At 39.3% G+C, this 26,538-nt stretch overlaps 1 protein-coding gene across 1 annotated transcript in view; it reads left to right on the top strand.

Moving 5' to 3' along the window:
* Window positions 1-26,537, top strand: part of nfatc3a (nuclear factor of activated T cells 3a) — a 40,861-nt gene extending 14,324 nt beyond the window's left edge. The window contains exons 3-10 of the mRNA XM_077713464.1: window positions 1,383-1,545; window positions 11,771-11,970; window positions 12,377-12,549; window positions 12,711-12,851; window positions 14,767-14,822; window positions 14,968-15,094; window positions 15,732-16,814; window positions 25,132-26,537. Coding sequence (XP_077569590.1) covers window positions 1,383-1,545; window positions 11,771-11,970; window positions 12,377-12,549; window positions 12,711-12,851; window positions 14,767-14,822; window positions 14,968-15,094; window positions 15,732-16,814; window positions 25,132-25,214 — 2,026 coding nt within the window. The 3' untranslated portion in view covers window positions 25,215-26,537. The remainder of the gene's footprint in view (window positions 1-1,382; window positions 1,546-11,770; window positions 11,971-12,376; window positions 12,550-12,710; window positions 12,852-14,766; window positions 14,823-14,967; window positions 15,095-15,731; window positions 16,815-25,131) is intronic.
* Window position 26,538: the final 1 nt, after the last annotated feature.

Below are 26,538 nucleotides of genomic sequence, written 5' to 3' on the forward strand. Positions count from 1 at the left end.
TAAAATCCTATCAAGCGTGTAACAAGGTCAACTCTTCACTCATGCAGTTGTGGGAATAGACGTAACATAACCTAACTGGTGTACTTGCCCGTGTTCTAGTACAATTGAACGTGAATTGACGTTATGTAAACGTATTGTTTCACAATTCTGCTAGTTGGTTGATCAGGATTTTGTGATTGGACTGGGCGCCTCTGCAGTCACACTTGGACATTTGAGAAAGGTTATCCTGAATTAATCTATAGGCCGCCCCTCTGTCTCTACTCACATTTCACCTGGCCTTCTCTACTTCTCTTACCATAGCAGCATTACAAGCCACATTCGATCAAGTAGTTATGTAATAGCTCCTCTAGGGAAAACCCACATACAAACATTCATTACGAAGGCATTGAACGTAGACAGAGTTTAAAGTTTGCAAAAAAACTGAACAAAGATTAAGAATTTGCCATAGAATTGGGTTTCACGTACTGTTCTTGCTGGGCAAAGCCTGATGTTTATCTGATCCAACCACCACCCAGAACACCACAGGGATTTTCTGATTATATTCTATTTTTTTTACCACACTTTCTTCTCATATTGACTGTCTTGTAATGTGCGCTGATTTAAAAAAATACAAATCCCTTTTAAAATGGCTGATGTGTTGATATTAGATGTAATTTAGTTCAATCGAAACTCAGATGAGAGGGCCATACTCTTTTCATTGCAGCTGTTCAAATATGGTTGTCTCAAACACAGTTTTGAAAAAAAACGGGTGGGGGAAAGGAAAAACACAATTCTAGCCAGCATGGCACACAACACACGGAGAACACATGTACAAGAAACACCATGACATTCACACATTTTAGTGGTTGTTTTTGCTAGTTAAAAGACATGGTAAACCATTCAAATTGCAAATGTTTCTACGAATGAAAATATAATTATTACATGGCTGTCTAAAAACCTATATTTACGTTACTTCTTTTGTGGAAATACAATGACGCATGTTTTTCTGATAGTGTCATTCAATATTAAACCATCCATTGATCTCTTACATTAAAAGATTGCGCTCCAACTTTGAATTCATTCTTCAGCAGACCTATTTCACAGTTAAGGCCAAAAAGCAAATATTCTCAACGCTGACAGGGCAAATAGTGTAGCAGAATGTTCCACGGTTAGTTAGCAAAACTCCGCAAAAACTACATAGTTCTGCGACTGGTTTCAAGGGAACATTCCAATGAATTAAAATTCAGGCGCAACAACTCAAACAAAACCGTTAACAAACAAACACATATGTGAAACTTCTTAATGTGTTTTTTGCTTGCCTCACTTTTCTTCCCACTTTTTGAGTACAGTAGTATTTTACGTTAAAATGCTAGATTTGACTTTAAGTTGTCCTTTCTCCTCAGGACCTCGTCACTCCCCCCACTCGACTGGCCGCTGCCAAGTCAGTTTGGCCAGTACGAGCTGAAGATTGAAGTGCAGCCCAAAGCGCACCACCGAGCGCACTATGAAACCGAGGGCAGCAGAGGAGCTGTCAAAGCGTCATCGACTGGCCATCCCATTGTCAAGGTATCACATTTGACAATTTAATAAACAATACGACACCACCACACCATTGTTCATGCATACTCAAAGTCAATTTTTTACAATTGCACAAATCAACTGTGCCGTGGTATTTCTTCATAAAGCCAGTGTAAAGCAATGTACTTGTAATCTCCTAGCCAAGAGGTCAGCACAAGAAACAGAGCAAGACAAAAGTAATTGCTGAATTCAGCAGCCACTTCCTCAGATTCACACTGTTTCACCACTTTTCAGGGATTTCCTTCCGCATTCGAGACAGTGTGTTTTCACCACAAGCGTAAAAAAACCCTTTCTTACTTAGAATATTCTTCATACTTGAGGTACAGATGCTAGTAACTGATAATTCTTTGGAATTACCTCCCAGCATCTCCACACTAGTTCTATTGTAGTTCAATAGCATTGTAGAGCTGTTTCTAGCCAGTAATAACTAATGTATGGTTTTAGTTGACTTGTAAATGTTCTTTCATATTTCATTTTTGCGTTAACAAGCACATTTATGATGGATTGAAGTAGAACCTGTTGTGAACTAGGGCTGGGAGAATAGATGGCAGCCTTATTTGACAAATTCATTCATTCTAATAACATTATTAGTGTTGAGGGTTATTTGTTGGACTTTGAAGTCTATCTAAAAACAATGCCTTTGTAGTTTATTGAGATTTTATAACGGTGATAGCTTGACGTTTGACCTAAGGAAAGAAAAAAAAATCCTTCTCGACTAGTTTTGGGTCACCTATTGTTGGGAAACAGGGTGTTGGTAATTCAGATATGTGTTAATTGTACAGATTGAGTACTAGAGGCGACACTTCCAACAATTGGTTCAAAAAGTCAAACAAATGTGAAAATAACTCAGAAAACCAGTGTTTTTTGTGTGTTGTTTTTGTAAGCGTCGCTTAAGAAGCGGCTTGTCTGTTCTCACATAATCAGTCAAGCACACTCCCCTTCAGGCTTATAATTAACTATTTCAACCTCAGCCTGACCAAGATTCTATCCTGCCATATGTGACCATGCATAATTAAGCGGTCAAAGTTTGTCAACCAAGATTTGCTCTACTCTTGCCCTAATTTCTAATCCTTTGACAAGCTATTGAAGTTGTTGCATTATCCTGTTGAGTTTTATACCGTTGGTTGTGCTAACTATAGATTTTAGGTAGACATAATTCAAACTCATAAAGGCTCATGACGAATACATTCTCTTCAATAACTTTTTTGGCATATTCCTAAGTTATTTTCATCAAGTTAATGTTGCGAACTTGACTAATTTAGCAGAATTCAGTTTTTGGGCCATATTGGATTTTTTGAGTATCTACTATTTTATGTACAAAATCTGAGAAGAGCCATTTGGAACACGGTTACACAGGAAGAAAACAATTGCTTAAATATACACTAATATAGCTTGATTACTGTAATGTGTTTGTTATAAAAACTAAAAATCAAATTTTAACACTGGCTTAATTTAAAAGCAACCATTTTTGGTCTCAGGACGTGCTCTTCGGATCTCATTTTGTTGACTAAACATCCCATGATCCACAGTCCACCTTAAAGTACCGTTTGTACCGTATAACATTGAAAAAAAAATGTTTTCCCAAAAGCAAATAATAAACACCTGCTCTGTGCTCTTCTACATCATATACTCCTAGGAAAGATAAGTATAAAACGCTCGAAAGCTAATGTAGGTTTTAACTTCCAAGTTACTTGACCCACTCTACTGGTCGCAAGGGGTCAGAGCACACAAGAGTGTAAACAAGTGCGCATATTGTGTTTCCCAGGTGCGTTCAAGGTGTGGATAGGGCTTTTCTCCAGAGGCTGAATAACACGCGTGGTAGCAAAATCAGATAACAGCTACCTAGCTTTGCGATCCGAATCATCGGGAAGCATCATCAATGTTAAAAATAACTTTCTGAAACTGGCAAAAACGATGGTACAAAATCAAAGTTTTTCCTTGGCATCATTTCTAACAAAGAAAGCAAATAGTAGGACTTGAGAAGGTGACGCCGGCCTTTGTTACAGATTTCCCCTTTTCATTCCTGTGAGCCCTGCACTCCATTCTCTGTGGGCCTTGACTCTGGTGGTGTGACGTCACCCAGTGACGCCACGGCAGCCATGTGGGCTCGGTCGTGACTTCCTTTTGTGACTGCCGTGTACCGCTGAGCTACTCTTTCAACGCAAAAACAAGGACTAGTCACTAGTGTTTGTTTAGCATCTACCAGCATTGTTTTCATGGTGCACCTTTGAGCTTTGGTCTTTGTCATTTTGGAGTTAGATGACTTAATTGAAAACAAGCAAGTATATTGTATACATTTGGAAAAAACTAACAAAAAACTGCTATTGACCGGCTAAAAAGGTTCCTTATTTTTTTTAAGAGTTTTTAAAAGAGAGACACCATCAGAAAAGGGATTACAACAGGCTATTAAGTCTTTCATTAGCTTGGTAATAGACATCCACCTGACTTCGGGCCAGAGGCGGAGGACACCCTCAATTGGTGGCCAGCCAATCGCAGGGTAAAAGGAGTCAAAAAACCATTCACACTCACACTCATAACTAGGGGCAATTTAGAGTGTCCAATCAACCTACTATGCATGTTTTTAATAAATAATAGCAAAAAAATTGATTGTGAAGAAGCAAATTTGCGATAACTGAAGTCGCGATAATTGAGGGAAGACAGTATAAGTGAGTTTATTACTAGTAGACACACTCCCTGCCAAAACTCCCACTTGTCAGTGGAAATGGCATGTTCCATTGTCCAGTCTATATCCACAGCTGCAGAATTCTATACACTTTTAGGTTAAATGCCATCATATTTATGGATGAAACACATATTGCAAAGAATATGGATGTTTTCAGCAGATACACAAATAGTGCTTTTTTTGGGGGGAAATTTAGAGTCAATATAATACTGTTGATCACCAGGTGTTTTTTTTTTCATATAACAATGGATTGCGGAATATCTACGTCTGTCCCTGATTGCAGTCGCGTTAGCCATTCCTCCGGGACTAGCTACGTACAGATCACAATCGGCGCACCTGTTGCTAGGAGACGTATAAGTCCAAAGCCTCTCTGGCTGGCTGAGGTATCCTTGTGCGTATTTAACCAGCTTAATTGAGTGCTGCTGTGCCCACACAAATACAAGGAGCACGTTGGTATTACCTGCCGGGCCACAGGGATTGATGGAGGCCAGAAAACTCAACACAAAGGCTAGGGGGGGTGTGGCAAAATAACATAAATATTTAAAGTATTTTTTTTTACTGATGTAACGGTGTGACGTCAAGTATATTTCTTTCTTAAACCATCTATGGAACACTCAATTAACTCATTGAACATTCATTAATTTGGTCCCATACATGCAAAAAGGCCTTATGGGTAAGTTTAATTACCAATAAAATACATATATTTTGAAAGTTGATAAAACAGTACAATAACTTGAAATGAACTTAAAGCACTGAGCAGCCATGACAAAGGTGTAGTTTTCACGTTTCATTGACAATTAGAATCATCCTAACATTGACGGAGTTCACAAATATTAGTGGGTCAGGTTTGACCATAAGCAGCTATTTTGAAAGATTTTAATTTATTTTTTTGATTGCTCAGCTTTGTTCGCCCCCTTTTGGGTTTGTAGGGTTTTTTTTTATTCAATGTGCCAACTCCCTGAATAAACTGGCTGAAATCATTGGCGTACGGACAACAATTTAGAGCTTTTCACTTGACGCTGCTGTTGCTTTGCCACTGGGCTCTATTTGATAAACACTGTGGGAGCCATTGGTCGTAATCAGGCATTAGGGGGCAAGTGGCAAAGAGTTTCATAGCGAGGTCGGGGGGAGGAAAGACCGGAGAATCAGGAAAGTGAGAGAGCGTGGAGCCGTCCTCCATGGCCATATACAGCTCTGATTCAGTATATACAGTAAATGCTTGTGCGTGCGCATGTATTGACCTTGTTTAAACAAACAGTCAACTGGCCCCCCTGGCTTCCTCTGCCCTACCCAGCATACTGGGCAAACAGCCCTGGCCTCTGAGATCAACGCTGTGGGTACTATATACGAGGGGAAAACAAAAAAATATATATACATGTGTACGGATACATATATTTATATATTGAAGACTAGAAAGAAAAGCAGCTTTTAAAAGAATAACGTTTGATATTAAAGGCTTTTCTGTTGGAATGCCGCAAGCATGATAAATCTCATTTTAACTTTACATTTAAAACATTGTAATATTGATATTATGCTAAGCAATTAGACCAAAGGAGTCAAATTCAAGGCCCCCCTTATTTGTATGTGGCCCACAACAGGATATTATGGTAATATTAAAAATATTTGCTACATTTGTATAGATTTTAAACAGCAAACACTTTTAATAATCTTGTTTAATAACGATGAAATATTTTTTGTTTCGTTTTATAATCGAAAATGTAAAAAAGCACGCAAAAACTAAAATCCTGTCCTTTTAAAATGTTTTTAAATTACTAACATGTTCAGCACTTGTACTTTTTTATATAAAATATGTAACATTTAAAATATCTACTACGATTCTCCAGTTTTAAAAAAAAATGAACTCCATTATACTAATGAAGCCTCTAGAGACCACCACATCCCCTCTGACCAAACTACAGCCTGTCAAGAATGACCTTCAACGCCTTTGTGCTCTTTCCACATCTGCCATATGCCTGCATACATCTTTAACCTAGTTCTGAAGAGCCAGCAGCTCCACCACTCAAGTCAACATGTATCCATCCCACCCCATTGCCCCTCTTTAGCATACGTTGAAGAGTGAGAGCTTATGAAGCCCCTCGCTCACACACACACATGCACACAGCCGCCCAATTGCATACACAAAGTCTCACCATGGTAACGGCGCAGCAACACAGAGAAACAACTTAGCCGAGTCAGGTGCTGGCGGTAAGAAAGTGTCAAGTTACAGCCTGAGCTGAGGTGGACAGTGACAACGGGGACTTATGTCAAGATTTAGGAAGCAAAAATCGGATAGCAGAATGCCAGGGACGTGTAAACGACAGATTACTAGTCAACCACTTACTTGTTTTTATTGCTACTTTCAATTTCAGCATGAGTAATCATTAGTAATGAGTTTAACTTGACATGATAGTTCCAAGGACAAGCATGGTTTATGCTTTCTAGAGCTGAAAAGGTTCAGTAGTTGTCAGGCAACCAGTCTAGGAGTTACTTTGACTGTAAAGACCAAAACAGTTTCCAATCTGAAAGCATTTCTTACTTACTTAGCTTAATTAACTTGCTTTTGAAAATTAGAGAAATATATATATATATATATATATATATATATATATATATATATATATATATATATATATATATATATATATATATATATATAGATAGATAGATAGATAGATAGATAGATAGATAGATAGATAGATAGATAGATAGATAGATAGATAGATAGATAGATAGATAGATAGATAGATAGATAGATAGATAGATAGATAGATAGATAGATAGATAGATAGATAGATAGATAGATAGATAGATAGATAGATAGATAGATAGATAGATAGATAGATAGATAGATAGATAGATAGATAGATAGATAGATAGATAGATAGATAGATAGATAGATAGATAGATAGATAGATAGATAGATAGATAGATAGATAGATAGATAGATAGATAGATAGATAGATAGATAGATAGATAGATAGATAGATAGATAGATAGATAGATAGATAGATAGATAGATAGATAGATAGATAGATAGATAGATAGATAGATAGATAGATAGATAGATAGATAGATAGATAGATAGATAGATAGATAGATAGATAGATAGATAGATAGATAGATAGATAGATAGATAGATAGATAGATAGATAGATAGATAGATAGATAGATAGATAGATAGATAGATAGATAGATAGATAGATAGATAGATAGATAGATAGATAGATAGATAGATAGATAGATAGATAGATAGATAGATAGATAGATAGATAGATAGATAGATAGATAGATAGATAGATAGATAGATAGATAGATAGATAGATAGATAGATAGATAGATAGATAGATAGATAGATATATAGATAGATATATAGATAGATATATATATAGATATATATATAGATATATATATAGATATATATATAGATATATATATATATATATATATATATATATATATATATATATATATATATATATATATATATATATATATATATATATATATATATATATATATATATATATATATATATATATATATATATATATATATATATATATATATATATATATACATATATATATATATATACACACTCACATATATATATGACATTGCTATTGAAAAGGCTAAAATGATGAGATGATGATTCATCTTTCTCCAAAACTGAACTTTTTGCACAAAATTGATGGTTTAAAATACATAAATATATGACCTTGAAGAGCGCTTGACTTCCACTAGCACGTGTACTCACGGAGGGAAAGCCAACTTTTGTTTAGACCATGTATTACCTTGAACACATCTTTGCCGGGTGTACAATTCCATGTTTACATGGAGCACTGGAAGATGTTTTTGCCCCTGAGCTTGTTGCCCTTATTACTGGACTAGTGGAACAGATGAAGGCCAAAAATAAAAAGGGACTTTATTTAGTGGGAGCTGGATATGTAACTGTATCCAGCTGTTTTATTTTAGGGAAGGGAGTTCATCCCCAGCCCAAGTCCAGCAGCAGCGGTTACTGCCGGTTAGTGGCGTTTAATATAGAAGTGATCTTTATTAAGATCCAATTTCTTTCTGAGCTGCCAGCAAAGTCCATACATTTTGCAGTGAACAGCCACAGAGCATCAGTTAAAAGTGCAGAGACCACTCTCCTGTGGTATTTCACACTCCAGCACAGATTTAGGGGCTGACTCCGGAATGTGAGACAAGTCAAGAGTGCACGTGGTGTTTTTTTATTATTATTTTTTCGGGGTTGAGACGCATCCTTAACAAGGAGCCCTCTTCTAAACGTCCTTGGTGTTGCCCCTTTTAAGAGACCGCCTTGACCGCCATTTTTCTTCTGTTGTTTCATAAACACATTGTGCTCAAACTGAGGCACTAGTGGCAGATGACTTGCACAAGGTCTAAAATTAACTCAGACCAAGTCCAAAGTAGGGTAGATTTTCCATTTGGTGCATAAATATCTGAAGGCAAATATTTGTACTAAAATAGTCCATGTCATAAAACATATTGTGGGGTGTCTTTACCAAGTTTGATGTCATTTAAAGACTGCCTGTGTCCCAATTTGATACACACTCACACAACAGCATGTGTCTCAACATGGTGCAACTGTCTCGAGCACGTTTCTTGGCAGTGTTTACAATTTTGGGAGCCAATGCAGTTCTACACTATCTCTCCACGCTCAAAATATGTTGCTAGGCACTAGCTGGTCGAGTAGTTCTAAATGTATTATTGGTGAAGTACTCTGTGTTTTGAAATGTTAAGCAACTTCTGACTTAAAAAAACCCAAAAAGAAGTTAAAGCTGAAAACGACATTGGAAAGTTTCTCCTCAAACTGATCAAGTCAAGGTTGTGGCTGCTTGACAGCTGATATTTGTAATTACCTTTCATTTTTTCAGAACTAATTATAATTATACTGATGAAAATTGTCTGTATGGTATTTGTTAAGCGAGACTGCAAAGACTGAAAAGAGCAATTGTTCAAAAAGGCTAAAATATTCCATTGAGTAGTGAATTGGTCCTGGCATCCCAAAAGGATGGGGGGATGATGCGTGTTTATGGAGTTTGAAGGAAATCTACACAAGAATTGAGACCATTTTAAGGGGTTATACATTTCATAGCAAATTAATGGAAAGCCTAGCCTAAATATTGCTTTTGTTTTCATTTTAATTTCAGGCCTGTGGCAAAGTATTACATCATATTTGGCTTCATCAGTTTTGGTAGCATTTCCTGTCTTTTCATTTGGGACTTTAGACTCCTTTTATACTGTTCGCAACACACGTGCTGCAACTGCGGATAAAACGGTTTGCGCTGTATTTGTGTTACATCACTGATGTGATGATGTGATGATCGTAAACCAAACCAGCGGCACCGTGTGTTTTTTCTGAATATAAAAATGGTGTCATTTACACTGATTGGACATTAAGACTAGGGAACATAATGACCTGTTAGCTTGTTACTAGCTTGATTTACGCTTTCATGTGGAACTTCATCATGTGGGATTCCCAAAGATGAACTTATTTACTACTGTTATTATTGATTCCAGATGCTGCTCGCCTGTGTAAATTACTTCCGAATGCATGTCGAGTGCCAGATACTGTATTTTAAAAAAAAAACCCAGTCATTGTTTTAAAATGCGGTATGTAGTTAAAAACAGTGACTGGGATTCTCTTCATTGTGGAGTGGACCAGAAGTTACCGTCTCTATTGTCTGTAATATCGGGACTTCCAAGTCTAAAACTATGCAGTACAGGTTTCAACCTGGTAGCAAACATTGAATGTAGAGTAGCCATACTTTCACTCTCTGACCCCACACATGTCAACTGAAAATAAGAGGGGATCAACTTACCTGACAACCCGGAAAGAATGGGGTCGTCGGGGGCAGTGGTGTTAGCTGTATTTTCTGTCTGTGGACGTTGGTGTCCTAAGCAACCACTATCTGGGGATTTCCCTCTGAAATAGCTGTTAAATGGGAGAAACGGGTGTTAAAATAATGGATTCCATCCTCCTCAATTGTAAGTGCTAAACAGAGCAGTAAATGCACCTATATTTTTAGTAAATGAGACTAAAGGCTGAAAGAAATTGAAATATTATCACATTTTTAGACTCTGGGTAGTAGGACCGTAGCACCTGAAGCTAAAGCACAAAAAGCTAAGATAACATCAGCATCAGTGTTCAATTGTGTAATTTCTGATTCAACCAGTAGTAAATTACTTCTGAACTCTCTGGCTGTAAAAAGTAATGAACTGCCCTTTGATTAAGCAACTTCTACTCACACAGGTTTGAGTAGTTGAAGGCATGCTGTGACCATTCATGCAAGGCTTTTCACTCTGGTTGGTTTTGGAACAGCATGTGACAAATCTCACTTGCTCAACCCCCAGTCACCACAATATTGGACAGAGCTTTGACGTGGTGGATTGTGACGCAAAGCTTTGAAAAAGATGGGCTCTGTAACTGGCTGCATCTCGCTTAAGGCTTGGCAGTTCCCAGGGCGCAAACCGCACTGAAAGGCCTTGTTCTCCTTTCGGAGTCTGAAGGAGCTGCCCTCCATCTGGGCTGGGATTAGGTGGGGGGTTGCTGTAAGGGCAACGCTGGTTGTACAAATGTGAGCAAGGGTGCCATCCCGCCGTCACCGAGTCTGCCAAACACAACATTACAAAACAGTAGTAGGATTGTGAGGCTACTTGGTTTCAGAAAAAGGTCTGTCTTGCTCTCATTTCCATCTTGCTCCGACTCTACCAGACACCTAACACTTTCCACCATCAAATATCTCACCTGTCTGGAGTGGGAATCGGGCTGCCAACACTTAATGCAAATGGAGAAAGCAGCTGCTTGCCGGTTGTGCGAGGCCAACACAGTTGGCAGGCTTTAGACATTGCATTTGAAAAGGATGACAAAATCGTCACTGGCAATTTTCTCTACTTGTCATACTCACTTGAACTATGAAAAGGCTTTGTGTATACTCTCGTTTAAAGGGAAGTACTGGTGCGTCATTTTTCTCTTGATTTACAATGACATTTCTCTGAGCTTGTGGTCTGAAAGGCATTACTTGCAGCCTTGACACCAAATTTCTTTCTTCTAAAAATGGAACAAAGAGTTGCTTTGGGTCCCAAACTAGCACTACGAGTTTGAGTTTAAATGGTTCATTTCATTCCAAAGTTAAATTTCATGTTTTAAGGTTGTACGATCTAAACAACAGTAATGTTTCCAAATTTGTTTACATTGTAATGTTGTCTAGTTATTTACTAGACATTAAACAATGGCCTTAGCTAAGTAATTACTGGGTTTAACGTTATTGCTGTCTCTTTACCAGGTGTGGAAAAGGAAAAATATAGAGGCTTATTTAGTGAATCATCAGTTTGAAAGGCTAAATGCCAGAAGAGTCTCCATTTCCTTTGCCAGAACAAAAAAAAAAACCTTGAGCTGACTTTTCTAATTCCCTCCAAACAAAAGACGGTCTGCTGAATGTTTCTTTGTTCACGCCTCACTGCTGGACGCACATGGGTTTTATTCCATTTTCTGTCATGTTTCAGCTGGTTGGCTACAGTGAGAAGCCTGTCAACCTGCAGATGTTCATTGGAACGGCAGATGATCGTTACTTGAGGCCACACGCCTTTTACCAAGTGCATCGCATCACTGGGAAGACCGTGGCCACGGCCAGCCAGGAGATTGTGATCACTAGCACCAAAGTCCTCGAAATTCCTCTCCTGCCTGAAAACAACATGTCAGCCAGGTAGGTGTCACAAGTATTTCCTGGTTGTGTTTTCCGTTTACGATCCCCCCTGTTGTGAGGAAAGTCCTACTCATTTTACGAGGTTTGTGGCTTTTCCCATTTAGAACTTTTATGTTGTTTTTTTTTAAAATTAAAACCAACTGAAAGTTTGCACACCAGAGGAGTAGAGAAGTAAACTTTATGTGTCTATTTATGATTTTGCATCAATGTAACGATTGTATTTGGGTCAAACTCTGCTCCCTTTATTTACAGAGGAATTAACTGGAAAGGATGTGGTCTGGACTTTCCCATTTATTTTACATTTTAAATTTAATATGATACTTCCAAAACCCCTGCTGTGCCTGCACTTGGTTTTCTCTGGATTTCACGATTTACTGCCAACTACGTTCTCTACCCCTTCCCATAGTATCGACTGTGCGGGTATCCTCAAGCTACGGAACTCCGACATTGAACTGCGGAAGGGGGAGACGGACATAGGAAGGAAGAACACACGGGTACGTGTGGTATTCCGAGTTCACATCCCTCAAGCCAATGGGAAGGTTCTATCCTTGCAAGTTGCCTCCATTCCTGTGGAATGCTGTGAGTCTCACTCAAACACACATCCCCACTACCCATCACATAAAAAGCCTAGAAACCCAAAACGTATTGAATTAAAGTTTACATTTTCTCGTACCAGTCAACAAAGATGACTCGGCCAATGATCACTGTTTTATCTGCAACTTCTACTGCATCTTTATCAGCCCAGCGTTCGGCGCAAGAACTGCCCCAGGTTGACAAATCCAGCCTGTCCAGTTGTCTGGTCAATGGCGGAGAAGAAATGGCCATTACTGGGAACAACTTCTTTCCAGAGACCAAGGTCATCTTCTTGGAGAAAGGCCCTGGTAAGATGACTTTATATGACGTCTGTTGACAATAAAAGACACAACACTGCCATTTCCTCAGATAGAAACTTAAAATGTAGAATATTCACTGAGCTAGTCGCTGCCTGTCCCAACTACTAGTGTGCATCCTTGTCAAGATCAAGTTCACGCATGGCAAAAACTCAAGTCGTATAAGAGGGGGGGGGAACCCTTCTGGTAATCTTTCACGGAAGTCAGGCACGGTGGAATGCCTTTAGCTCATTGAGGGGTATGCGGTGATGCATAGCATAGAGCTACAGCGTGGTTGAACGGTCAAGTAGTAAAGGAGAGAAGCAAAGGGAAACCTCAGAGAAGCTTTCCTTCATAGTTCAGGAAGGCAGAAAGACTGTAAACCAACAGGGAATGATTTGGGTTTGTTTAAACGATCACCCTCCTCTCTGCTAATCTGCCTGCTTTAGTGTAGAAAGGCCCTGATTGGAATAATTGTAGCAATGGAAGAAACCAGAAAGAATGGAAGGTTGTGACAGATTTTTCCCAAGTGGAAAACAAAAGCGGTTGCGCGATTATAGGATGGTACCATAAATGGCTTCAGTCTGAAAGTGATCCCTATCCTACAAGCATGTGACTTTCAAGGATAATAAACAGAAACCATCTTTTTCACGTGTATTCTACATGTGTAGTCAGGACTGAAAAATTGAAACAAAGTCCAGAGCAATCCTTTGAGAGTAGATCAGGTGTGTAGTTGGACCAAAACATTGACCTTATTGTGTTGAGACAAACCAAATCCAATATTCGGCCAAGACCCAGACCAGATCAGCACTCTGAGGATTTGATTCGTTAAATATTCAGACAAAGACTATGACAGGTTTAGACAAATTGCAGGACAAGACTATTTTAAATTCAGAACAGGTCCAGTTAAGTCGATATACAAACTTTTAGAAGTTGTAAATTTAGAATTTGTTGTTTTAAAGTTGACACATGTACAACAAGCTATAAAAGTCGTGTTTCCTACATTTAACCATTGTTAATTAACATTACACTGTTTGTTTCTCGTAAAAGTTGTACCTTCTTGCTCACTTTGGTGTCTGGCCAATCCAAGTCATTGTCTTAGCATGGTATGAACATCTTGTTGGTGCATGTTGTCTGACAGAGCATGTGGGGCCCTTGCTCCAGCCTGTTGAATGTCAACAAGACGCCTCGCAATAAAGCGCTGTCGTCAGCTGCAAAGACATTCAAGGTCATTTGTTAATTGAGACAGGAAATGTATATCTGTCTCTTTCAATGTCTCTGACTACCTGCTGGATAATCGCAAATCTAAGGCCTCTGTTGTCAGGGTAGTTCACAGTTACGGAAACTTAGTCTTAAAACTAGAGAAAAGAGAAAAGCCGAAAATGTTGCTGAGATTACACAATGCACACAAGCAACACAAATATTCACCCCCCTCTGTAGACACAGATGTCTATGAGGGGATTATGGGGTAACCCTTTGCTTTCTTGGTGAAGACACGATGCAATGGCAGACTGTACTAAGAACATTATGAAACAGACTTCAAATAATGTAGCTCAGAGCTATGTTCTGCACTAACATAGCTATGCAAATAAACTTTTACTCAATGGCTTCAGTGTCTTCCAACCACAAGAGCCCATTAGTGTTCCTTAAGATGTCTGGCCAAATCATTTAATCCATCATAGTAAAACGGCAAAGGATGTTTTTCAGCAGTTCAAATAAACACAATCATTTCACTGTAGTCCTTAATATGTTAGCCAGGCAAGACAAATGGGAGACAACTGTGATAAAGTCACTTTTCTCAACGTGACTTCTGGGATTTTTAAATCACACGTTGATTGTCAATAACAAATCCTGTGGTTCCTGAGCGACATCCAATTGCACAGATGGTAAAACTTATTTTTCTACTCCTTTGTTTACTGTCTTGTAGATGGACGGCCACAGTGGGAAGTGGAGGCCAAAATCATCCGCGAGAAAACTCAAGGCGTAAGTAGTCTGATACTATTTACCTAAGATGGAAATAGATTGAGACCAAATTTTCCATCAAGACTAATTTTCAAATGATGTATGTACCAAATGCACCCCCTAATTCTTGCATTTAAATGATGTGGGCTATTTTGCTTTTTCACAGTCATGCATTGTGGTAGAGGTGCCCCCTTATCACAGTAAGACTGTAAGCTCAGCTGTGCAGGTACAGTTTTATGTCTGCAATGGAAAACGGAAACGGAGTCAATCCCAACGTTTCACTTACCTTTCAGGTGAGTCAAAGGGAAAAAAAACTCTTACCAAGAGTGATTTTGGCTTTCATATTCTGTGAGCAGTAAAGTCAGGACTTAGTCTACAACTATGCAGTACGGTTTTCAAACTAGTTTCAAACATTGTATGGAGAGTAGTGTTTTTTATTAACAAAATCATAATACAAATCAAAACGTTTTGTTTGTTTGTTTGTTTTTATTCACTAATCCCATTTCGGAAGAACCCCAGAATTCGAGAGTTATACAGTGACTGGCACAAGCAACTGCTCGCTGTTTATATCGAAAAACCTTAACCAACTATGCTAACAACAAACAAGCAATAAAGCTTATTTAATGTTGGCTTTTTTTTTACCCATTGCTCCTCTTTCACAGAGGGGTGAGTTGAGGGCGCAAGATCAATGAAGTCGTTTGTTCTGTTGCTCTGATCGGTGCTGGGGGGCATTTGGATATTCAGATTGTCACACAGCATTTCACGTGACGCCACCCAGACTGATTGGCAACATACTGTCAGTCTCTGACTCAGAGCTGGATAAAAAAATAAAAGTTATCTTAAATGGACCTCAAAGGACTTTAGTGACAACAACTATGCTGTTATAATGGGCTCAGTTTACATATTTTCTCCTCTTTCTGTCCTTTTTAGTGATGGTGAAACAGGAGCACCGGGATGAGCTGGACCATCCCCCTGTTTCTGCCTTGTCCATGCCCCTGACACAGAGCGCCAGTCTGGTGCACCCTCAGCTGCCTTCCCCCGATCAGGGCCACCCGTCGGATAACCTTCTGTCAACCTCGCCACATGGCTTGGCCTCAGGCTCGGGACCTGTCCTGCTGCCCCTACAGTCCCCCTGTCCCTCCATCGGCTCCCCACCCTTCCAACACCTGTCTCACCTCCAGAATCGCAGTTTGCACCACGCCCCCGCCGACTTCCACATGGCGTTCCAAGCCAGCTCCTCGCCCGTTCCCCTCCCGGCCTCCTCCTCACCCTCGCGGGCCTCATACCAGGCCATGCAGCACAACCACACTCATAGCCTGTCCTTCAACGGCCAGTCCAGTCTTTCTCCTCAGAGCTACGACAGGATGCCTTTTCAGCAGAGTCCAAGTGCCGTGTCACACCCAATGGGCATGGGCATGGCGTACTCCACCTCCCCTTGCTCCTCACCATCGACACCCGTGTCGTCATGCCCCATCGCGGGTTCTCCGCAGAGTCACCAACCTCTTCTCACGCCCTCGTCCCCACACATGCACACGCTTGGAGGCTACCGCTGTTCCCCGAATCCCGCTCAGGTGCCCTCTCCTACTGGCCACCCTCTGGTGGGGCCTCACTCTTCCCAGCTGCAGCGAGCCATGGCCTACCACCCAGTGAGTCAACGCTCATCTTCCTGCCCCACGCCGTCCACGGCCCCCCCTCCGCTTATGATCCCCTCTGCTCACTCGGGGCCTTCTTCCCCTCAGCTCCACTCACTGCCCTACCAGTCTCCTACCTCCTCTTCGCCGGGAAACAGTCCCGTGGGTCCCTTGCAACATCCGCATTCAGGACAGCCTTCTCCTCAGGCACCTAGTCCCGTCATGGCCAGCTTGTCCCCCAATGGGGGGCCTTTGGTCCACCCGCTTAGTCCCCAAGGGCCCTTCACAACAGAAGACGACAGACTTAACATCAAAGAGGAACCAGAGGATAAGGAGCCCACTTTCCGTTCGATCGGCCTACAAGACATCACGCTAGATGATGGTAAGATATTCAAATGATATTCATAGTACAGTACTAAAGCTGAAATGATCGACCCTAATGTAGGGCTAAGCAATTTGAAAATTGAGATCGAAAATTAGGATCGACTTTATGCAGATACAAGTCGCACAGTTCTGGCTTCCTCCGGTGTATGAAAAGGTTCATTCAAAACTCTTCATTTAGCTGTCGATATGAATGGCTGCTATTTGTGCCCTTCAATTGGTCAGTGACTAGTCCAGTGTATACCGCATCTCTCGTCTAAATCAAGGACAAATGGGCTAGACTCTAGTCTTTAGGGTCTAGCTCTCCCACGATGGTAAAAACCAAGGTCAAGCGCTACAGAAACTAAATGGACACAGAGTAATAATGTTTTTCCACTTCCTGCCATTAAGATTTGCAGAGACACAGCAAAACAGTACATCTGATTCGTGTGAGTGAATCTATGTCATACATTTAAGGTCTTTCCTAATCCGTGCTTATAATACATTACGGCCAGTATGTACATCTGAAACACGACACTGTTTTCGTATTCAGTTACATTACATTGCAATGCAAATTCATACCCTTTACATAAAACCACAACAACAACATTGTTTTCAATTAGCTAAATCCTTGCTACTTGATTACAGTGATAGTATTTCATCTGTCAGTGTCACCGCAGACAGAGGCAGGAATTTGATGCCTATTGGTTATGAAAGCATCAGATTAAGGGTTGCAAACGAATTACCTCCACCAGGCAGGGGGTCATGGTTGTCATCTGTTAGCAAAATCTACACTTCCAATAATCCTACTGAATATAGGCGTGGATGTGAATAAAGGTGCTGATTGGTCGCGGGTTTAGGCAAATATCGGCTTTTCTAGTACAGTTTTAGCAATACTTGATTAAACAAAAACATTGCACCATTTTATTTTGCAGCCGGTTGTATGTGTGTGTGTGTTTTCACAAGTCAAAATGGGATACTCAAAAGAACATGTTGACTTAACAATTAGCAGTGAACTCAGTGCAAAGCAGGACACCACCATCATTTTTTTTTGTCTGGTGTTCTTTTATCTGAAGTACGTGTCTCCAAACAGCCTCTTATCTGCCACTCAGGAACTCGGCTCGTTTGCCATATTCAAATCAGCGTCCTATGGTTAGAGGGTTAATAAATAGCCTGGTCGGGCTGCGTGAGGGCTGTTACATTGTGTGCTAGCATGGGTAAGCCTAATTAACACGGGACGCTTGTCAATAAGTCGTGTGAAAATCCAGTGATGTTCATTGGGGTGCTGTATTTATGCAAGCACACACACTACTGTCAAATAGGCTGTGACTGTGGTAGAAAAAAAATGTCGATTTTTAATTGAAGGCCGCATTTGCTTGCTTTGTTGTTGTTGTTTCTGTTGTACTTGTGGCTTCTACAGAGGAGAGGACATTTTAAAATCGGTGCCCTTTTTCCAAAAAGTTTACAAATGACATAGTTCATCTGGGAATGTGAGCTCTCCCTTTGAGCCTGTGGCTAAAAATAGCTTTGTGTGCCAGCTCGGCTCTGTAGGCCATATTTTGAAGTAGCAACATGGAGCCTGGCCCCGCTCGGCGTTTTAAGAGGTCACTGCGCACTCACTAAGTAGACCGTTTTCACTCTGTGCCACTGACAGACACAACATTAGGAAGTGTATCCATTAGCAAGATCTATGCTATGCGACGCTTTGTAGGGTTGAGTCATGACCGAAGTACGATTTAACAGCAGCAACCATCGTAACACGTGTTTACTTTTAGATATTGTAACATTGCTTGTCGATGTTATTTTGGAAAAAAAAAACTGCTTGCCTGAAAAATTCTCACGGATAAACTTTGAGTGCACAAAATTTCTTCGAATTAAAAGTTGAAAGAAAAAAAAAGTCAAAGCGAGTATAAACTAAACCCATTCATTGTTTATGTGCTGGGAGGGAATCATGCTAGCTAACACTTCCAAATATGGGCAGAGTGGAACCAGAAAATCAAAGGCAATGTAAAAAGGCCTTTACTCTAATAAACATGTAACTACTAAAAGTTCTCCATGTGCCACCATCAAGACCAAAAATAGTCGCTTAGTAGGCCTAAGGGTTCATTAAAATTACAGATATTTGATTTCAGGAAAAAATATATTAATAGAAAAAAAGAAATAAATTATATCTCATAAGTTCAATAAAAAAGCTCATCTACAATGTTACAGATGGCACCTACTATAAATGTACTTTGTATATACATATATAAACATACTAAAAAATATCAGGTGTATATAATTATGTATGAAGCTACTGAATAATATCAGGTATCTGAATCTTTATGCGTATTCATCTCAGAGCCTAAATGTGAGCATTCATTAAACAACAGGTAGTATCTGATTGAATTCACTCACAAATGGAAGACAGTGTAATAATCCCACCTAGTGGCTGCCAAACAATGAACACAGTAACTGTATGAAACGCTAAGACAAATTCTACTCTTTCACACATTATGTAGCAAATAACAACAGAAGCTATTATCGTAAACGTTATTTTCAGATCGGAAAAGTATAAAAAGACCCAACAAAGGCAATTTATGCTTCAATTAATTTCCGCAAGTTTCGACAACCAAATGCTAATAAGGATAATATGGCAAAGCAACGCGATCAGTAATAATTTTCATCAATTTGGCATATTTGTTAGACTACAATTTCACTTTTGAGAGCATCTCAAATCATTTGGGGAAGTTCTTAAGTTTTAGTTTTGTAAAAAAAAAAATGAATATCCAGATAAATATTATTGTAAATAACGTTAATTTAAGGTTATGTCATGTCTAAATGAATTGGACGTCCATCGACATTGATGGCACCAAATCAATGGCAGTGAATAAATGAATTGTGACGTATAAAGACAGTTAATCAGCTCAGTCACCTGTCGGACACTTCTTCCTACGCTCAGTTGCATAATCAGATTTTAATTTTCTTTTGAGTCGAGCATTATTTATCCAAATTAACGTGAAGATGAACAAATGAATAATAAACCACTTTACTATAAAAGCCACACTAAAAATACCACAAAATAGTCCAAGTGGAGTGAGTACAAACATGAAGTGTGTATAGAAAAACTGCCCTCGTTAGCTAGCAGATGGCCCCTGTGACGCACAGGTTTGTGTGTGTATGTGTGTGTTGTAAGAGCGGGAGCGAGAGAGAAAGAGAGAGTCAGCATTACGATTCAAGGTCTTGAAGGCTACCCATTCAATGTTCCTTGTTTACTTCCACACCATTGCTGTCATAGTAGTTACGCTTTGTGCGTCAAACCAATTAATTTCATCAACCCATCCCTAGTTATTACAACAATGTGTGAGTAAGCCGCAGACTCACGGGAGGTAAAATAGACAGACTGACAGACAGATGGGTGGACAGGCTCAGCGTCCAATCACACAGTGGGGATGCCCAGTCCAGACTCTCAATCTGGAACGTACCCGACATCAGACTTTAAAAACTGTGCATTTTTTTCCGCTTCCTCACTATGCACCATAATGGATACATAAAAATCCTGACATAATTTATTATTATTATTTTTTTTAAAATTGGTATACTATAAAGCACGGATGTCAAAGTGGCGGGCCGGTGGCCAAATCTGGCCCGCCGCATCATTTTGAGCGGCCCGAAAAAGTAAATCATGAGTGCCAACTTTCTGTTTTAGGATCAACTTAAAATGAAGAGTATAGACGTATACTAAATTTCCTGATTTTCCCCCTTTTAAATCAATAATTGCATTTTTAATCCATTTTTTCTGTGCTTTTAGTTAAAAAATCATTTTGTAAAATCTAAAAATATATTTAAAAAAAGCTCAAAATAAACATTGTTTTAGATCTTTAAAAAACTGAATATTCACGACTTTTGATCCGGTTCTTTTAATCCATTTATAAAAGTATCTAAATATTATATCTAAAATAGTCCGGCCCACATGAAATTAAGTTGACGTCAAAGCGGCCCGCGAACCAACCCGAGTCTGACACCCTTGCTATCAAGTATTTTTAAACATCCAATCATCTACACGGATGCCCCATGAAGGATGTGCACAGCCTATTTCATTCCACCACAAATTGCTACTAACCCTTTGCATAATATTTAGTTTGGTCCTTTCAATCTGTTAATTGTCTTTGTCTTTTGCACTTGTACACTGTGACGCCGTCTATTACACAAGCTATTCAAGTTAAAATGGCTGATAATGGCGCTACTGAATTCTTGCTATAGTATAACTGCTGGTTAATCTTTTAACTACATTCCATCTTCCAAACAAAGACCCAAAAAAACCCCATCATTTTGTCAAGATGGTTATCTTCCCACGTTCGGGGCATTGTATTCAGGTGACTCCTACGCACATTGCGTGCATGTTATGCATTTCTACAGCTTTTAAAAGGTGTTGTCAAACTGACTCGCTGTCACTTTGGGGCCTGGAGTCATGCTTGATGGCACCAGTCGAATGACAACAGATGCAACCATGTGTTTAGTCTTGGGCGGAAAAAAAGCACAAGCATGGTTTGAATTTAATGTGGCCATGCTCATTGTGGCCTTCCCATGGAAGGGAAATGAAGCGCTGGCACCATTTTTCTAAACTCAGGCCAAGGATTTGCCTCTCTCAGACACGCAATGTATGGAGAGATGACACACAATGCCCATTTCCACTTCATTCGAAAGGAAACGCTGCTTTTGGCTTGAATTTGATGGAAATTATTTAATTTTTCCTGTTTCCAAAGCTCTAATAACGCCAACCAATCAACTGCTATGGCGGAAGAATCTATTCGTAAACAACGTTGACCCCTGTAAGATATCAAAACAAACCACCCGAGTTTAACTTGGCTAACAAGTGATGAAAAGTAGGGAACATTGCTAATTACTATATTTGATTAATTAATCATTATTGTATTTTTATGTAGAAGTTATTATAAATCACAACTATTTTAAACCAGGAACAGCTGAAAATAAGAAAAAGAAAAATCGACCAAAATGAAAAAAAAATAACTAAGAGGAAAACTGACAAAATATTCCCCACCAATTAAAATGAATAGTACTAAAATTACTAATAATCGTAGCCAGAAGTAAACCAATGACCTTTGCTTCTACCTCGGCTTGTGTAAAAAAAATTCCATCTTGACTAAGATTGTGAGTAGTAGGTTGTTATATTTTTGGTGTTGCCAAGTATCATAATTAAAAGTCTGAAAGCAATTACTGAAGCAGGAAACAAAGTCTTAATAAATTGAGCGATCATGGCGAGCTGAACCTTACATAACAAAGAATATAAAGATAACCCCACCGATGAGTGACAGCAATGATCAAGACTTTTGGAGAATAGTACAAATAATGACACTTTTTTTCCTAAGACCATTTTGTCTCTGGCGTTAGACTCAGACGTGAAGACAGAACCTCGCAAAGTGGAAACTCTTCAGATAGTCCTTTTAGCTTTGTTCACTCAATGGTTTTCCATTGTGACTCCTCATTTCCTAAAACCGTGCCAGTCTCTACTTTTTTATCCTTAAAATCCATTGGGAACGCGACTCGTGATAGTCCGTCGTTAATTGCCTACAGCAACGGAAGATTCCTTGAGATAGAGCTGCTTCCAATCAGTGTTGCTGTTATGATTCAAAGTTATAATCTTATAAAGATGGAATTTTCTAGAGAGCGCTTGTGTGATAATGGACACTTTGTTTCTTCCTAAAAAAAAACTAACCAGATCAACTTAATGCAAAACATGTACAAAGCACAGATGCTAGTTATCGTTAGGATCAAGATTTCTAGTACGTATTAGTAGTAGTATTAATTGTTTGGCCACTTTCAGGAAATATTCATTAAAGGTTTATTGTGTGGGAACAGTAATAAAAACATGAAATGGGGAGGAAAAAAGTTTTGTTTTCTAATCTGAAACATTTTTGCCAAACATCAAGTCAGGAATTGCATTGAAGTTAAGCATGAAAGGAGATATAAAGTCTTCCTGTTGTCTAATGTAGCTGTGTATTTGTTCGTAGTATCTTTGTAGTAGGGGAGCCCCGCGGCAAGTTATTTACAGAGGGTCTCCCTACAGCTAAGTCGTTTCGAGATGAGGGTGCACGTTATACCAGTAAATGTGAGCGATTGGCGCAGCAGAAAATGGAAATCAAATCAAATCTCTCTTTTTCGCTCGTGGCTTTTGAGTTTCCAATTCAAGGCAGTCGGGTAGAAACGTCAATTGTCATTAAGTTACTTTTACTGTACACTCATCGGAGAGTCATAGGTCAGAGTGGATAATGCATGACATTTCTTTGAAAGGTTAACGGTAAAAACTGATCGGAAAAAGCAAAGGGGAAAAAGTAATGACACTTGAAATTTTGTGTAATTTTCTGTAAGTAAATATTGGCCAAGAGATCAATAAAATGACAAAAACAAATTAAAAAAATCATAATTCATGCATAAATAATAATCGGACATAGGCTTTGTCATCATCATTGACTCGACAAAAGCCTAATTGTCATCATACACAGCTGTGTATGACAAAATTGGTCAAATGAGTTCAATAAAAAAGGTAAAAGGGTTCAATTTGAAGATATTCACCATTAAATCAGGTTACGAATATACAGTAGTTTGTATATTTAAGATGTTGTCATATCTCCATCCGATTCAGATTTAAACACCCACAAATTGACAAGTAATAAAACATTATTTCCAATGGAAATATTGGTGTCAGACCGAAATCAAGTCGTCTGGGGCAGAATGCACGGCACAAATGTCATCCTGTCTCGTTATCTCGACGCAAGTGTATCAGATTTCATTCAAATGGATCGTCGCCGTGTGACCTTTGATTCGGCCGAGCGGGAAAGCCAGCGTTTGTTTCTCTGTACGCCCACGGGACGCTGCTCATATTCCAGCAGTCATTCCGTGACCGCGTTTCTATCTTAGCCATAAATATGTTTGTAAATAAACGCTTTGCCTTCTCTTAACAATGGACAATTTTGCTACTAACACATCACTTTATAATGTAGTGTTTAACGTGTATAAAATTGTACATTCGACTCAAGCTAATACATGAAATGGTCTGTTTTCCACGTAAATAATAGAGTGGTTAGCAGCTCGCAGCTCAGCCACACAGTTCTGGGTCGAGGGTTTGATCCCAGGTATTATGGAAGTTTTTGCCAAACATAAAATTGTGATTAATCGATTCCAATATCTAACAGGCTGATTGACTAATCTATTAATGATTTAACGGTTTTTAACGACATTTTTAATGAGTTTTTAATGACAGTTTATAATGACGGTTTTTAACGACTTTGCTGAAGACAACATTGTTTCTATTTTTCCTTCCTGTTTCATTTCTCATCGGCTTCGTAAGACGTCAAAATTTGGCACGTGCACGCTTGTTTTGCAACTCATTTTACAATGTGATATTGGCGCCAAAGTTGTCAAAACAAATGCATGCATCCCTCAAAAGGCGGACAGACTGTCTTCCCGAGGGAAACCGGTAGAGCCGGCCGGCCTCGTGCCGATACGCTTAGGCAAACCACGGTAGTACGCGGCGGATGAGTCAAATGATTGACGTGTGCGTGCAAACGAGCCGCCTGAGATTCGTAGAAAATCCTCGTTCACAGAAGTTCCGTCAATAATTAGTTGAGACATTTTTCTGACACTGTTGTGATAATACCGGCATAGAATAAGTTAACTGATGAAATGGCATTGAAACAAGCTGTCAGAAGAGTATCCAGGCTGTCGATCGCTTTGCTTAGTTTCACAATTGTGCCCTAGTTAGTGTGTACTCAACGATTTGGAATACAATACTGCTTCCCCTAAGGCTACAATCAAAGATTTCCCTTCAAATCTATTCCAATTTAAAGCCTAATTTGAATAAAATGCTTCACAACACAACAGCAATTATTTATCATCATAGATAAATGCTATAAAATATCATTGTACAATAATTTCCTGACCCACACATCGATCATTTCTATACCCCGGCGTGACACACTGAATCGGTAGCCGGGCAATCACAGGGTACAATGATACAAAGAACCAACCAATCATAGCTAGGGGCAACTTAGAGTGTCCAATCAGCCTACCATGCATGTTTTTGGAATGTGGGAGCAAACTGGAATACCCGGAGGAAACCCACGCAGGCTCGGGCAGAACATGCAAACTCCACACAGGTGGACTAACTCTGGATTTGAACCCAGGACCACAGAGCTGTGAGGCCAACGCGCTAACCACTCCCTCCACCGCCTATCATGAAATAATAATTATCGCAAATCGTACGATGGCGCTAGGTTCCCACCTCTTCTCATCTCCTAGTTTAAGTTTTGACCACGTACTTTGTATTTTTTTTTTCGCAGTGAACGAGATCATCGGACGAGACATGTCACAGTCGCCCAGCGCCGGCGGCCCCACTCGAACGACCCACAGCACGCACTCGTAGCTCAACGCAGACCACAACTCCCACAATGCACCAAGCGGCAGGACGGCTCCGTGCACTGCATACTAAAAAACTTCATTTGAATTTCGTTTGCTTTGAAAAAAATAATCACCTGTTTTTGGAACGATCAAAACATTTACGATCCCAAATGAGGAGAAGATAAAGAAGCTCAACATTCCACAACTGTCACCAGTACATCTCCGGACGCGCGGTCTATCTGTCACCGCCCTTGCTGGGAACACGGATAACTGCCTTATCAATTATTAATATTAGGATGACCAACCCTGTTTTTTGAAGGGGTTGAGGACTACTGAGCCCTGCCACCAAAAGAAAAGTTGACTCAAAAATAGGTTTGCGATTGTCTACAGGAGCCACAAGAGAGCGCCAATGCAATATATTTTTTAATATAAGTGGGTTTGCCTAAGCACCAAAATAGAAAATAGTAGCGGGCGGGTATGAGTTTGTGGGGAATTGGTTAATTTGCAACATCTGAACCACAAATATTTGGGTTTTGACGGTATTAAATGTGTTATTCTTTTTCACCTTGTGTAGCATCTACGAATGGCAGCAAAATCTTTCCCAAAAAAAACATGCAATCTTGAGACGCCACTTTTCTAATGGTTTGTTAAAACAAGATGGCTGCTCCTTTCTGTGCAATAATTAGTAAAAAAAATGTATTTTTTTTTTAAACAAAGAAAAGATGTCCCCAGTGTGCCTTGTTTGCAACAAGGCAAACTTTGTTCAAGTATTTTATATAGTAATAGAAACAAATGCATTTTTAAAAAGAGAATGAACGCCGCAATGTTGCTCAAATTGGACCATTTTTTCCCCCTCGGTCGGCCTTACCATAACGATTCTATGCATTGACCTTTAACCTAGTAAGCCTTCACAATATAAGGCCGATGAACGAGGGTGGGCAACTAGTGGCGTGTGGGCCTTATGCGACCCAACCTATGCAAATAAATATGATATTGGAGTTATTACAACTTCATAACAGAAGAATGATTTCTTTTCTTTTTTAAAGAATGCCTTAACTCATTTTTTGTCAGTGTACATACACTGTTTTTTTTTTTTTTAAGGTGGGGCAAAGATTGCTTTTAAAAGCTTCAAAACAAATCAAGAAAGAGTCGTTTTCGGCCACAACCAAAGAGCGAACAATACGATTTGTTCCCACTTGATACAAAAAGACTATTTTTGATACTTTTTTTCAAATGGATGTCATTCCTATTAAAAAAATAAGGTTGGAGGCAGGTACTATATGAGTGTTGAATGCTATCCTATACATATATGACAAATAAAAAGAAAATACATATATATGACAAAGTTG

Source organism: Stigmatopora nigra, chromosome 3, assembly GCF_051989575.1.
Source record: "Stigmatopora nigra isolate UIUO_SnigA chromosome 3, RoL_Snig_1.1, whole genome shotgun sequence".
Classification (NCBI taxonomy): domain Eukaryota; kingdom Metazoa; phylum Chordata; class Actinopteri; order Syngnathiformes; family Syngnathidae; genus Stigmatopora; species Stigmatopora nigra.